This window comes from Ochotona princeps, chromosome 16, assembly GCF_030435755.1.
Source record: "Ochotona princeps isolate mOchPri1 chromosome 16, mOchPri1.hap1, whole genome shotgun sequence".
Taxonomy (NCBI): Eukaryota; Metazoa; Chordata; class Mammalia; order Lagomorpha; family Ochotonidae; genus Ochotona; species Ochotona princeps.
Window position 1 is genome coordinate 1,400,622 of NC_080847.1, and position 13,641 is coordinate 1,414,262.

The window sequence follows — 13,641 nt, forward strand, 5'->3', positions numbered from 1 at the left end:
GCAGGCTGTGGCCCCGGCGACATTCACCACATTGGGTCAGCGAGTCCAGCCTTCCGGGCGCCTGGGGTGCGGACCCGAGGTGGATGGAGAAGATGACGCCCCTAGACCAAGCTAAGGTCTAGGAATTCCTCCGCTGCTGTGGGGGGCACAAGCGGCCTGGGGACCAGGCCTCTGAAGTCTCCGAAGCCGCCCCCAGTCGCTGCGGGGATGGTGAGGCCCCGCAAGGACCTCGCCACTCCACAAAGGATGCGACTCTCGCCCGCCGTGCCTGAGGCGCTCCGCGGTGTGTCTTACTGGAAACGCAGCAGCCCGTCCGGGAGTTGCAGAGGGAAATAGGAAAGAAAGGGGATCCCAAGCTGGTAAAAGCCGCCCTGGACGTGCGGGTCGAGCATCAGGGAAGCGTTGAACGGCGGTCGGAGGCTGCAGGAAGTGGCCAGGAGCGAGGCCCCCAGGCTGCCGGTGGGGCCCAGCTTGGAGCCCCCGGGGACCTCGCCGCCTCCTCCCCCCGCCGCCGACCTCTGGTCCTGCCTTCCTGCCAGGATGCTGTCTATGCTGAAGCTCTTGGACCTGTCGGAGCTCTTCGGAGAGCCTTGCGAGGCAGGGTGCACAGGGGACCCTGGGCCGTCCACCGAGCGCACGGGCTGGCCCATCGCCACCGCCGCAGCGCCCTGGACAGCGTCGCCGGCGTCCGGAGAAGGGCCTTCCGCGAGGGGCGCAGGGCGCAAGGGCGCTCTCCCGAGGCGAGGGCTCACGGCGCGCGAGAGCCCATCCCGGCTCCCCACCTCCCGACGCGCCTCCACCCCCTGCTCCTGCGCCTCACTGCGGGCCCGCTTGGCCTCCGGGGCGCCGGGGCCCGGCTTGGGCTTCCTCTTTCGGCGCCGGTAGTTGCCGTTCTCGAACATGTCCAGGCAGCGAGGGTCCAGCGTCCAGTAGCTGCCCTTGCCCGGGCGCCCTTTCTCGCGGGGCACCTTGACGAAGCAGTCGTTGAGCGAGAGGTTGTGGCGGATGCTGTTCTGCCAGCCCTGCCGGTTGTCGTGGTAGAAGGGGAAGCGCTCCATGATGAACTGGTAGATGCCGTTCAGGGTGACCCTCTGCTCGGGCGCGTCCTGAATGGCCATGGCGATGAGCGCGATGTAGCTGTAGGGCGGCTTCTGCGGGGGCTCGGTGCGGCCCGAGGCAGCCAGGGCGGCCGCGGGGGCGAAGGCCAGCGGCAGCGCGGGTCTCTCGGGGCCGTAAAGATAGAGCATGGGCGAGGCTGCCAGGGCCGGCAGCGGGGGACCGAAGAGGTGGCTCATGTCCGGCGAGGGGCACGGCGCGGCTCAGCGAGTGCGCCCCGGGGAGCCCTCTGCGCGCCTGCCTTGGGCTCGGCAGCTCTCCGCGGCCGCTCGGCGCTCTGTCCCTTCATGGCTTTAAAAACGTTAAATAATTGTTGTAAGTTTGCTATTATATGTTGACTTAGCGCTGGAAAATAAATTGTCTATGATAAACAGTCGTTGCGTTCTCAGCCCACCCACATTAATTAAAATTTCATTGCTGAAAAACGCCAAGCGTTTCCCTCCACGAGTCTTTCTGATACCAGCCATTTGTTTATAGAATTAGTCTGTTGATAAGTCCGCCCACCCAAGTTGAATCAAGCTGTGTTTATTTGGAAAAATTTCCGGGCACCCAATATATAAACGCACTGATCTGATGTTTGAAATATCACGTCCACCCCTTGACGCTGTGAGCACACAAGTCCGCGAGGCAGGATGTGGCTCCCGGGCCCACAGTCCGAGCGCCAGGAGAGCCAGGAGGGCCCTGGGGGTGGAGGGCTGGCCTAGGGGAGCCCCTCCACGCCTCCCCACTTCAGGGGGTCTCCCACAAAAGCCCTGTCTGTTCCCAGGTGTCCTCCAAGTGCTTCCCCAAGTTCCTGAACTCTTGGAGAGAGAAGGGGTGTACCCAACAGAGAGGCCACCCTGCAGGGTGCTGGCCCTGCACAAGGGATCCCAATGTTAGGGTCTCCCCCCTCCCCCGCCAGGCAGAGGGGAGCCCAAGGCTCGAGCTCGGGGCTTGTGGGAACTGGTCTAAACTTACCCCCATTCCTTCCCACTACACCCCCGCTGCCTGGGGGAGGGAGGAAAGCCCGGGCACAACTTCGGGCTGCGGGGCAGGCGGCGGGCGACGTACAAGGGGCCGCCGGGCGCAGAGCCGGTGTTTGTGCGCAGGCCGGGCGCTGCGCTCCCTGCTTTCCTGTTTATAACAGGAGGGGTTACAACAACTTCACAAGTGCGCGCAGCTGGCCCGTGATTACATTAGCTTCGGGAAGCCCGCCGGGTCGCCCCACTCGCCCCCCCCACCCTGGGGTGTAAGCGCCCCCCACGCCTGGCTGGCCTGGGCCGCGTCACCGCCTGAACCCAAACTCCTGCACGAAACACGCACTCTCCCCCCTGCCCGGCGCGGGCACTGACCGGTCCTTCCGGCCTCCGCTGAATATTTTGTAAAGGAAAAAGACAAAGACACTGGGGATAACTGAATTAGCCTTTTCACTGAATAAATTCTGGGACATCGCCAGAAAGAGGGAGGGGCTGAGAGCCGCAGGTGGGCGACCAAATGGCGCACGTGGGCGGGGTCGCGGCTGCCACTGCGGCCACTGGGGCCAAAGAGCGACCCCAAGCTAGACCAGTCCCGGAACCAAGTCGGGAAGCGTCCCTGTCAAAACAGGCCTCTGGCGGAGAGCCCAGCAGACCCCAGCCCAAGGGATCAGAAGAGCGCAGGAGGCCGGGTCGGCAGCACGGCAAAAAGGCAAGCGCAGTCAGGGTGGAGCGACCCACGGGCGCCAGCAAGGCTTGCGGGAGCGCCAGGCCTGCTCCCCCACCCCGCACACCTCCAGGCTCCCGTGGGAAGGCGGCACTGGCCTTTCTCCCCAACCGGCCCCTGGCCTGGGGTGGCCCCTACCCGAGGTGGGACCTGCGCACTGTCCCCTCAACATCCCAGGCTCCATTTTCAACCCTGGGATGAAGAGAGGACCCCAAGCGCTGCTCCTCACAGCTGCGGGAGTCACCCGCTTTCCCCCCCTCGCCCCAAGCCCCAGCCAAACTCCCGCTTCCAGCCTCTGCGCGCGCCCCGAGACGCGCCGGTGCCCCGGAGACCCCGCTCTCCTCTCCGCACCCCTTTCTGGAGCTCCCGGACACTCAAGTCCCGCATGCACAGCCCTGCCTCCCCAGCCAGTCTGGTTGGCCTCCTAAGCTCTCGGGCAAATCCGGAGCCGGAGTACGCACCGTCGGCAACACCGCCCACCCTGGGCAGGGCAGGGCTGGGCGCGGGCGGAGCCGCGGCGCGGGGCGGGGCGCAGGGGGTGAAGGAAACCAAAGAAAAATCCCTGGTTCTGGCCACGGTTTGGGGGCGCATTCTGCGTGCGGGCGGAAGTTCGCAGGCTCCGAGAGGTCCCTGCCACGTCCCACCCCGGCCCGGCTCGGCCAAATCCTGGGCTCTCAGGCACCGGCCGGCCGAGAGCCGTGGGCGGCGCTGAGGGAAGGAGCCCCGAGCAGGGGCCGCGTCCCCGCTTTCCCGGGAGGGAGGATGCGCCCCCGTGCGGAAGGCCAGCGGGCCGAGGCCAGGTGGGAGTCTCCCGTGCGTCCTCACTGCTGGACCTGTGCAGGTTCCCGAGCCCTGGGCTCCCCAAGCGGTGGTCACAGGGCACGCCCGGCCCTAGTAGACGGAGAAACATTGAGGCCGCTGGCATGCTATGGCGAGCAAAAACCAGGACGGGCCCAAACCCAAGCCCGAGCCCGAGAGAGCGCTTCTCCCAGAGGCTAGGCTGAGCCTTGCCCCTGGGGACCCCTGAAAAGACCACAGTGGGGTGGGGCCCCTCCTGCCTCCCCTACACCCACCCCACCCTCGCATCTGCGGTCCACACACCCGTGAGAGAGATGTCCCCGCCAGCGCCCCACGCTGGAGCAGCGTAGGCACAGAAAGCCGCCAAGCTGCAGGGCCACCAAGGACACAGGGGCTTCTGCAGCTGTCTCACACACACAGGCACCCTGCTGGGGGCCGGGCCTAAGTTACACTCCACCCTAAGAAAAGGAAATCCCTCACCCCCACCCGCAAGACAGGAACCCTGAGGCATTACCAGGGTCTGCAGCGGAGACGGGCACTCACCTTCCGGCAGCCTGAGGCCCCTGCACAGGTCCAGCCCCATCCCTCCAGGGCTGAGGGTGGAGACAGAGGCGGCCAGAGCGGGGACAGGGATGAGAACCCACGCAGCTCTCCTCCAGAGATGGTGCCTTCCAGTGAGCTCCGCTCCTCTCCTCCCTGACCTCCTCCTGCGCGCCCAGTAGGGCCCAGGCGGGAAGCAGTGACTGCGGGGCAGCCCAGCTCGCTGCAGGGCCGGGGCAGCCCAGCTCACTGCAGGGCCGGGGCAGCCCAGCTCACGCAGGGCCGGGGCAGGACTTTCACACGGTGCACCTTGTCCTGGCCACGTGCAAAGCTGGGGTACATGCCCTGCCCTGCCCGAATGCAGACAAAGCCTCTCTCTCCAGGCCAGCCCTATGGGAGCAGGGAGCACCATGGCCATGGCAGGGAACTCCCAGAAACCCTCCATGGGCCTGTGGGCAAGTGCCGCTGCCTTGGCTGGGGAGGCCACCTGCAGAGACTGCTGCAGACTGGGAGCGAGGCCGGGGGCTGCTGCGGGCTCAGAGGGGCCACTGGGGTGGCCCAAGGTCCCCAGGCACCAGAACCCAGGAAGGCAGCAACCCCAGATCACTGACAGCCTTCACTTCCCTGAGGGGATGAGGTGCCCCCAGCAAGCCAGCCACCTCTGCAAACTCCCCAGGGAACCCAACCGTCACCCCTGAAGACACACATTCAAGCCCCAGCTCCACGCACAGCTTTCTGTTCTCCCACGCAGCAGAGCAGGGAAGTCTGCTGAGCAAGGTGACCCCCAGCTGCACGCAGGGCCCCTCTACTCCCTCCCCGGGTGGAGCATCCCCAACGCTAGACAGGGGCCGGCAGCGTGGTTCAGCCAGGTCTGGGGAAAACATCTCAAGGGGTGGCCCTGGGTGGTTCCGACCCAGGGTGGCTCCAGCCCACTCACCTGGGAGAGACATGGCCCAGAGCCCCAGCCCTGCCCTCCCCAAGGCAGGCAGGGATAGTAGCAGGGCCCGCGCCTGCCTAGGACAGGCTCCCCAGGGCCTGCTCACTCGCGCCTGTGCACCCCAGGCGGGCAGGAACAGGGATCACCACACCCTCTCCTCCTTCTTGGGGAGGGGGGTGAGTGGGCTGAGCCAAGAGGCAAGTCAGTCAAAGGGGTTCCTTTGGGCATGGGGCTGGAAACTGCCCTCTGGGCTTGAAGTGACCTCACCAGGCGGTGACCCCCAGCCCCACTCATCCTGGGGTGAGGGGAGGTATCGGGTCCTGAAGGATTTATGAGTCAAGTCCCGGAGTTCCCAGGACCTCGCCTCTTCTCTCTGCCTCCTGTCTCCTCTGGGGCAGCCGGGGCCTGGCAGCAGGGAATCTGGGCCTGTGGGGATGCCCTGGCCACCCCGTCGCCGATGAAGTGACACCGGTGCCAGGGTAGGGCTCTCTGTTGGCAGCGCAGCAAGGCGTGATGGGCTGTGCTTGTCCCAGTTCAAAGCTGGAGCGATTTCAGAGAGGCAGGCCACCACAAGATACGGAGCTGTGGCCCAGGCCACCGGAACCGGTCAGGAAGGGCAGGTGGCCATGGACCCCGGCGGGGCTCCAAGGGGCCTAGGCCTTTGTTGCTGGTAGCTGCGAGAGTGGACCCCACCCCCACAGTGAGGTCCACTCCAGCCACAGCCCCTCTGGGGTTGGGAACATGAGGGATGCCCATAGCCCAGGGCCCTGGGATCCAGATAGAGCCCTGGGCCCCAGAACCAAGCCTGGCCAGGGAAGAGTCCTCCACCCAGAGGCCGGCGGCCACGCTGCCGCGACTTCTTTCATTTTATTTGCAAAAACCAACCCAGTTGTGTCCTCTTAGTGAGTTCTGGGGTAACTGGGGAATCCCACACCTCGTAGTACAAACTGTGGATCCGGCTGCCACCCGGGATACCCGTTCCCACCAACACACACCTAGCAGCCTGCGCACACTGCGTCCCCTGGGTCTCCCACCTCTTCCCCTCGCCCTTTCCCGAAAAGGCCGCGGGCCTCGGACTGTGCGAATCTGTGCTCTGTGCGGGGCGCGGCGAGCTCAGCGCTCCGGCTGCGTGTGGCTCGGGGCCTCAGGCTTGCCTCTGCCAGGCTCCCCAGCTCGCGCCTGCCGCAGGCCACCAGCTCCTGGGCCCGCTTTGCACGCAAGGGCTGCCAGCGGCCCCTCACTAACGCTCACCTCGCAGCGCCCAGGCCTGACTCCTTCGTCTGGGGACCTGCAATCCACTGCGGGACTTCCCGCCGCAGCTTCCTCGGGGTACAGGAAGGCAGCGAGGTGCCTCCCAGAAGGCACAGCCACGCGCCGCTGCTTTCTATTCCACCCCTGTCACCCCGCCACGTCCTGACCCAGGCACCAGGGTTCCAGATCTCGAGCCCAGTCTGCGGCCTGTGGGAAACCCGGGGGAGGCTGCCGCCGTTGGTTTGGGGTCTGCAAATCACCCCCTCCCCGGGGAGAGTGGCCTGGTGACCGCAGGAGAGAAGGCAGCCAGGCAGAGGCGGGCAGGAGGCTGGGCTGCTCAGCTCCGGGCCTCGCTCAGGCAGCGCCGGCGCCCCCGGACCTGCGGAGAGGCGCCCGGGCTCCCGCACTTTACGAAAAAGAGCTCAGCCGGAGCTGCGGCCAGGGCGAGGACGGTGCGGCAGGACAGGGGCTCGGCTGTGTCACCTGCGGCTCCGAACACCATCCCACCCCCCCAGAGAGGGAAGATGGCATGTGGAAGCCACACTCGACGCAGCTGCAGAGAGCTGAAATCCCGGCACGTCCAATTCACAAGGGGGTGCACATTCAGCTCACCTGCTGGGGTGACAATTGTGGAGCTTTGATCCCCAAATTCCACAGGTCGTGGCCAGAAGGCAGCTAAGCCCCTCACAGCAGGCGGCCAAACCAGCCAAACACGCTACCAAAAAACGAGAAAAGGAGATTTCAAGACGGGGAAGAACTGCCCGGTCCCTGCCAGTCGCCGGCCAAAGCCGGGCTCCCTAAGTGTCTCCCACGGGCTTCGAAGGACCAAGAAGGTCACTTTGTTTTTTTTCTTTGCAACGAGGGTAAAAATTAGGAAATCCAAAGGAGGAGTAACGTTGCCAGGAACCAAGACAGGTTAAGCAGCACGCGCCTGGCCCGAGCGCCCTGCGCTCCTCACTGGTCCTGCCGGATTCCTCTCTGCAAAGCACCAGCAAACCAGGACTCGCCACCAGCACCCTGCAGCCTCCCTGCTCGGCCAGTGGGAAGGATTTATCCCCCCACCCCAGTCCCCTAAATTGTGGACAGCGGGTTATTGAGCCAGGCGGCACTGTTTGTTTGGACAATCAGTGTGGGGTTTTTTTTTTTTTTTTGCATTTCACAAAATGCGTTAGTGGAGGGTCAGGCTCCCCCTCAGGCAGCGCTGACCAACCAGGCCAGTCTCTTCCGTGGCCAGGAGGTGGAAAAAAAAATACCAGAGTGGGGATTTGCGGTGTCATTAGTCAAATGCCTTTCCTGAGCAAAACCAGGGAGCAGTCCTGGGGCCTGAGGGCCACCTGCAGGGTCTATTCCTACACCCACCTGTGGAAGAAACGGCTAGGAGGCCCGTGGGGCTGCAAGCAGCCCGCTTTCAAATGCACGGGAGAACACAGACACGGCTCGGCGGGGCAGAACAACCAGGATTTATTGGAAGGTAAAGTACAACGGCCAGGACCACACAGACCAAGGAACAAATCTTTAAAGCTTTTTTTTCTTTTCGGAATACCCAGGGTGGTTTCTACTGTACAAAACCATCAGACTTTGCAAAGTAACTGTATCAGGTACTCATCTCTTTCTCCACCACTATCAACATCAGAAAAATAATAATAATAAATTATTTTCTTGTACTGTCAAAGGCCTCAGATGCGTAACTGTACGGGATGGTGATGGGCGGGGAGCCCACAAAGGCTCCTCGGAATTGGATTTGTCAGCAATGGTCGGACGAGGAGAGGCACTATCCAGTGAACTGAACTTTAAATATTATATTAATGGCTCTGAACGACAACATCAAGCAGCCTGATTACAAGCCCACACGTTGGCGCTTTAAGTGGCACGCACGTTGCCTACCGAGAAGCCCACACACCCGCGACCCCTGGGGTGCAGTCCGAGCGCAGCCGTGCCAGGGCCGGGGGCTTCCCGGGTCACACAGTTACCTGCACGCTCGGGGGCCTAGGGCTGGCGCGTTCGCTGGCTCTGCTGCCCGGGTTTGGGGTGGGGTGGGGCAACGGTGGGCGCGCTGGCTTCGTTTGCGTCCTGGCAGCCGGCCGTGTCCCAGCGAGGTCCGCGCGGGTCAGTACTTGGAGCAGTCGTAGGAGTAAGGGGCCGCGGGTCGGTAGAGAGGCGGCGTGGACCTGTAGGGCAGCTGACAGCTCGCGGCGCCGCTCCCCTGGGGCTCCCCGAGCGCCGAGTTCTCCACACTCAGCCGGTGGGAGTTGAACATTTCCCGGACGTTGGGGAAAGTTTGCTGCGGAGCCGCGAACGTGTGTCCCGAGAGGTGGTTCAGGTCCCCGCCGTGGTTGACATACCAGGAGGGTGCCTGCGCCGCGGCGGGCGCGGGCTGGGGCGCGGGCTGCGGCTGCGGGGCCGGCGGCGGCGCGGGTGGGTGGTGGTGGCCGTGGTGCTGCTGGTGCTGGTGGCCCGCGGCTGCCAGCGCGCCCTCCTGGCCGGCGAGGCTGAGGGCGCTCAGCGGCGACGTGGGGCCGCCCGGGTGCTCCGCGAGGGCGTCGTCCAGGGCGGCGGGGACGCACACGTGAGCCGGCCGCTCTGCGCCGGTGTACAGGCTCATGGCGCGCATGCTGCACTGGTAGCCGCCCGGGCCCCCGGCCTCCAGGCCCTGCGCGCACGGCTGCCCGTAGGCGGCGGGCGGCGCGCTGTAGGGCAGCGCCAGCGGTGGCACCACCAGGCCCGGGGGCGACGTTCGCAGCGTCATGATGTTCTCCACGCTGAAGCCGGGCAGCCCGTTGGGCGCGGCCACGGCGGCGTGGTGCTCGGGCAGCGAGCCCGCGGGCGAGCCGGCGGGCGTGGAGAGGGCGCTGCGCGGGCTGCCGTGGCGCGCGCTCTCGGGGCTCGGCGTCTCCACCTTGGTGACCACGGGCAGCGCGGGCGACGCCGCCTCGCTCTTGATTACCACCTTCTTCTCGGCCTCCTTGGGGGCGTCGGCCAGCGCGGGCCCCGCCGGGGCGCCCTTGGGCTGGGCGCGCTCCTCCTTCGCTTTGGGCACGTCCCTCTTCTTGAAGCGCCGCCGCCGCCGCAGGAAGCTGCCGTTCTCGAACATGTTGTACGAGTCCGGGTCCAGCGTCCAGTAGCTGCCCTTGCCGGGCTTCTTGTCGTCGCGGGGCACCTTGACGAAGCACTCGTTGAGCGAGAGGTTGTGGCGGATGCTGTTCTGCCAGCCCTGCTTGTTCTCCCGGTAGAAGGGGAAGCGCTCCATGATGAACTGGTAGATGCCGTTCAGCGTGATCTTCTTCTCGGGCGCGTTCTGGATCGCCATGGTGATGAGCGCGATGTAGCTGTAGGGCGGCTTCACCAGGTCCTTGGGCGCCGCGGGCTGGTGGTGGTGGTAGGGCGCGTAGGGGCGGCCCATGCCCGCGCCGTACTGCTCCGGGTGGCCCGGGTAGACGCCCACGGGGCTGGCCATGCCGCTGTAGCTGCCCGCCGCGCGGTAGTAGCTCTGCTCGCTCAGGTAGGGCACCACTCCCAGCGCGTTGGGGTCCGACACGGAGTAGCGCGCCTGCATACTGTCCGCGGCGGCTCGCCCCCGCTCGTGCGCACGGGGCAGCGGCCGGCGGGACCGGGGCGAGGTGCGGGGGGCGCGCGGCCCGAGGAGGGGGCTCGGCTCAGCGCACGGGGCGCAGCAGCATCCCGCAGCCCCTGGCGCCCCGGCCCGCTCCCGGGCCCCGGCCGGCCCCCGCGGTCCGCCCGTACGAGCGCGGCAGGCGGCTCCCCGGGCCCCGCGGCGGACCGGCGGCCTCGAGCGGTCGGCGAGCCGAGCCCGGAAAAGGAGGCCGAGTCCCTTTTAGGGATTGGGAAAAGTTTCAAAAAATCTTCTTGCTGAAAGCGAGTTTTTACTTCCCGCAGGCCACGCCCTCTCCTGCAACTTGGGGCCAATCGGCGACGGCGGCGAGGACCCGGGGCCAATCGGGGCGAGGCGCGCCGCAACCCGGCGGCTCTAAGACCCAGCCCGCGCCCCGGGCTCCGCAGTAGTCGGATCTGGACTGGCGAGTCTAAAATAAAGTGGGTTTTTTTTTTAAGGTCTCGTTAACATGTGTCTCATTATCATATTTTGGGGAATGGGCTCACACGTGCCCTGGACAGAGAAGCGATACTCCTTGGGCAAAACCAAACAAAACCATCCCGTTTAAAATACGAGGTCGAATCGATGGATGGAGTTGGGTAGTTCCCCCCCCAAAGACCCTGAAAACGGCCGGGATCCTGGGACGTTTTCCTTATTAACGAGCGGTGGCGCGCGTGGCGAGATTTCCTAATTACCAGGCTCGATTCCCAGCCGGGGCGCAGGGCAGCGAGCCGGAGGCCCCGGAGGCCGCGTCCGCAACGAGCGAACACCCGGCTGCCAGCTCGGGCCGGGCCCAGAAGAGCACGGCGGCTGTCGGGGCCCCTCCGGCCGTGGCACCCCTGGGGACCGTCCCCGCGACTCGGCCAGCCCCGCATCCCTTTCCCGCGTGGACGCGAGCCGCCCCTGCCCTGGCGCAGAAAGCCCAGCCTGCTCCGAGCGGGGGGGCTTCGCGCACGGCCGACCCCGCGGCGCAGCCCCTGCCCGCAGCCAGGCTGGAGTTTGCGCGGGGTTGCTTGGTTTAGTTTGGCCTGCTTGGCTATGAGCGCGCAGAGTGACCGTCGGGGACCCCGTGGGAACGCCACGCCCGGCCTGCTCCCTCGAGGGGCCCCCATCCCGTGCACCGCCGCACGCAGCGTCCCGCAGAGCGCAGGTCTGCGCCCCTGGGAAGGCGTTTGCGACCCTCGCGGGGACGGACACTCGGCCCGAGGGGCCCGGGGCACGCGCTGCTGGCCACCGGGCTGTCCGACTGCGCGAGGCAGAGGCACGAAGCAAGACAGCCCTGTAGCCATGTCACGCACGCGAGCGTGTGTGGGCATGTGTCCACGCGTGCGTGTAAGCACCTTCAGCGTGACGCAGGTCCTGCCTGGGACTGCGTCCCCGCCGCGCGCAGCTCAGCCCACGGGCGCCCACTCCCTGGACAGGGGTGGTGGGGCCGCCAGACGCCCGCGGCCTTCGCTCCCGCGCCCCCACACCGACAGAGGCGGGGTGCAGGGAGGACCCCTGGACCGCGGCAGGAGAGGCGGCCCTGGGACAGGTCTCGGCTGCGCTGCTCCGGGGCAGGTGCGGGTCCAGCGCCTCTCACCGCGCCGCGCGCACGCGTGGACCCGGCTGGCACCTGCCTGGAGCTGGGGCAGGGTGCTGGCCTCCACCACGCCGTTGCGGTGCACGGGGAGAGGAGCGCGACGCGGCATCGACTGCGGGGCCCCCGAGTGTCCCCGGAGTGGACGGCGAGGCCAGGCGTTCCAGGCGCTCCAGGCGCAGCGCGCCGCGGGACTCGGCCGGACTCTGGGCGCGCTGCGACATCTGGTGGCCGATGCCGGGAACTGCGCTGGAAGAGCACGAGCTCCGATTATAAGGCCGGTGCTGCCGCCTGGCGGACACAACGCGGAGTTGCACCACAGGAGTCCAACCTGCACAGCTCCAGGGCCGGGGGTCACCTCCCGGGCCGGGGGGTCACCTCCAGTGCCAGGATATCACGGCTCACATTCTGGTTCCTCCACTTTGAGCTAGTTTACTTTGTTTAAGAAGATTTTGGGGGGGCAGAATCAGGATGGCAGAATAGGGTAAGGACACGTTTAAACAGATGGGAAAATATTAGCCCGTGTGAAGCAGAGAGGGCACATTCCAGGAAACAGGAGAAGACTGGAGAACAGCAGAGAGGCACCTGGAGACTGACAGACACAGGAAAGCAGGAGACGTGACGGTGTGGTGTTGCAGGGACTGATACCCGTGGCATCCAGCAAACGGCGATCTGAACTCCACCGGGAGCCGGAACTCCACCAGCAACCAGGTGGGAAGGGACTTTCACTGGGAGCTCAGGCGGTGAACCCAGACAAAGAACTGTCCATCCTGCTGGTCTGTTTGATTTGACCAGGAGCAAAGACAGAGCGGCAGGTCCCGGACAGGTGGTGCAGGAACACGGTGGATGTCACAGCCCAGTCCACCTCCTAGAGCCGAATTAGGTGCCATTTTGTTTAAGGAGGCAAGGACTATGGGGCAGGACTGCACGTGCACTGAGCTGGGAGTGAACTCATTTCTGGCTCAGTGAATTGCAACAACGCAGCATGCGACAGGTTCCACCCAAGACAGGTCCGGGTAGCCCTCAGACCTGACGGCCAGCAGATCAAGAACTCTAGTAGTGGCCCATCAGGCGCCGTTTCATACAGTGTGGCAAATGATTTAAGACTGCAGGGACAACAGTGAGCTGAGCATGCACTGAGCTTGGTGAGAACTCATTGAGCTCAGGACACTGCACTGGTCCCACAGGAAAATAATACCGACTATGGCATCGTATGGTCAAAATAGGTCCGTGTGGCCCTCAGACCTAACAGCCAACAGGTTCCACCAAGATCAGCACCAACAACATCCTAACTAGATAGGACACCTGGTGTCTCCCTAATCCTGGGACCTGCTCCAACTGGGAATGGGAGAAAGGTTGTACAGAAAGCGGTGCAGCATCAGCATGGTGTCACAGGAGGTGGAGAGTGGTGAGCCAGGAGCTGGGGCTGTGGAGACCTTGGTGGAAATCTAACATAAGAACCCAGACCTGGAGCTCACCGGAGGGAGTGGCACAAGTGCCTGCACGCGGAGCCGTGTACCAACTGCAGTAAGTAAAACTGAACTGTAGATGTGTGGGTGACAGAGCTTAGAAACCTGCCCCAAGGAGACACTGCTACCCAGAAGAGACAAAGGCACAATGAATATTACTGAAGACTCCCCTGCAAAGGAGCAAAAACCTTACCCTACCTCAGAGTTCACTGAGGAAGACATCGAGAACATGGGGGATACAGAGTTCAAAACACTTGTTATAAAGCTTCTTATCAACAATGAGAGGCTCGTAAAGCAGGCATTCAAGGAATTCAAGGAACTTGTCACACAGGAAATGAATCAAATAATAGCTAACATATCAGAAATGAAGAATACAGTGGAGCAAATTAAATGTACAGCGGAGAGTCTCCAAAATAGAATGAAGGAGGCAGAAGAAAGAATCTCAGAATAAGAAGATATTTCCTGTCACCTGGGCGAAATAAAATGCTGGAAACAGAGCTGGATCAGCCTTTAAAAAAAAAAAAAAGGATTCAAGAATTGAAAGACACTATTTAAAGGGCAAATATGAGTTATGGAAGTCACAGAAGGTGCAGAAAGAAAAGCTGTGTTCAATTGAATAATAAGGGAAAATTTCCCTAATCTAGAGAAAGAATTGGGAAAC

The 13,641-nt window shown here is 64.0% G+C and overlaps 2 protein-coding genes across 2 annotated transcripts; both read right to left on the reverse strand.

The window, feature by feature from the left end:
• Nucleotides 1–221: 221 nt before the first annotated feature.
• Nucleotides 222–1,511, reverse strand: FOXL1 (forkhead box L1). The gene has a single exon (XM_004584073.2). It carries the CDS (start codon nucleotides 1,293–1,295, stop codon nucleotides 291–293), a length of 1,005 nt encoding a protein of 334 aa, XP_004584130.2. The 5' UTR covers nucleotides 1,296–1,511; the 3' UTR covers nucleotides 222–290.
• A 6,879-nt stretch (nucleotides 1,512–8,390) lies between these two features.
• On the reverse strand, nucleotides 8,391–10,001 carry FOXC2 (forkhead box C2). Its single transcript, XM_058674617.1, has one exon. The coding sequence runs from the start codon at nucleotides 9,873–9,875 to the stop codon at nucleotides 8,430–8,432; it is 1,446 nt and encodes a 481-aa protein (XP_058530600.1). The 5' UTR covers nucleotides 9,876–10,001; the 3' UTR covers nucleotides 8,391–8,429.
• Between the last annotated feature and the right edge of the window lie 3,640 nt (nucleotides 10,002–13,641).

What these genes read in the sequence shown, in the direction of transcription:
- FOXC2 (XM_058674617.1), bottom strand. Translation starts at nt 9,875, where the DNA reads ATGCAGGCGCGCTACTCCGTGTCGGACCCCAACGCGCTGGGAGTGGTG.
- FOXL1 (XM_004584073.2), bottom strand. Translation starts at nt 1,295, where the DNA reads ATGAGCCACCTCTTCGGTCCCCCGCTGCCGGCCCTGGCAGCCTCGCCC.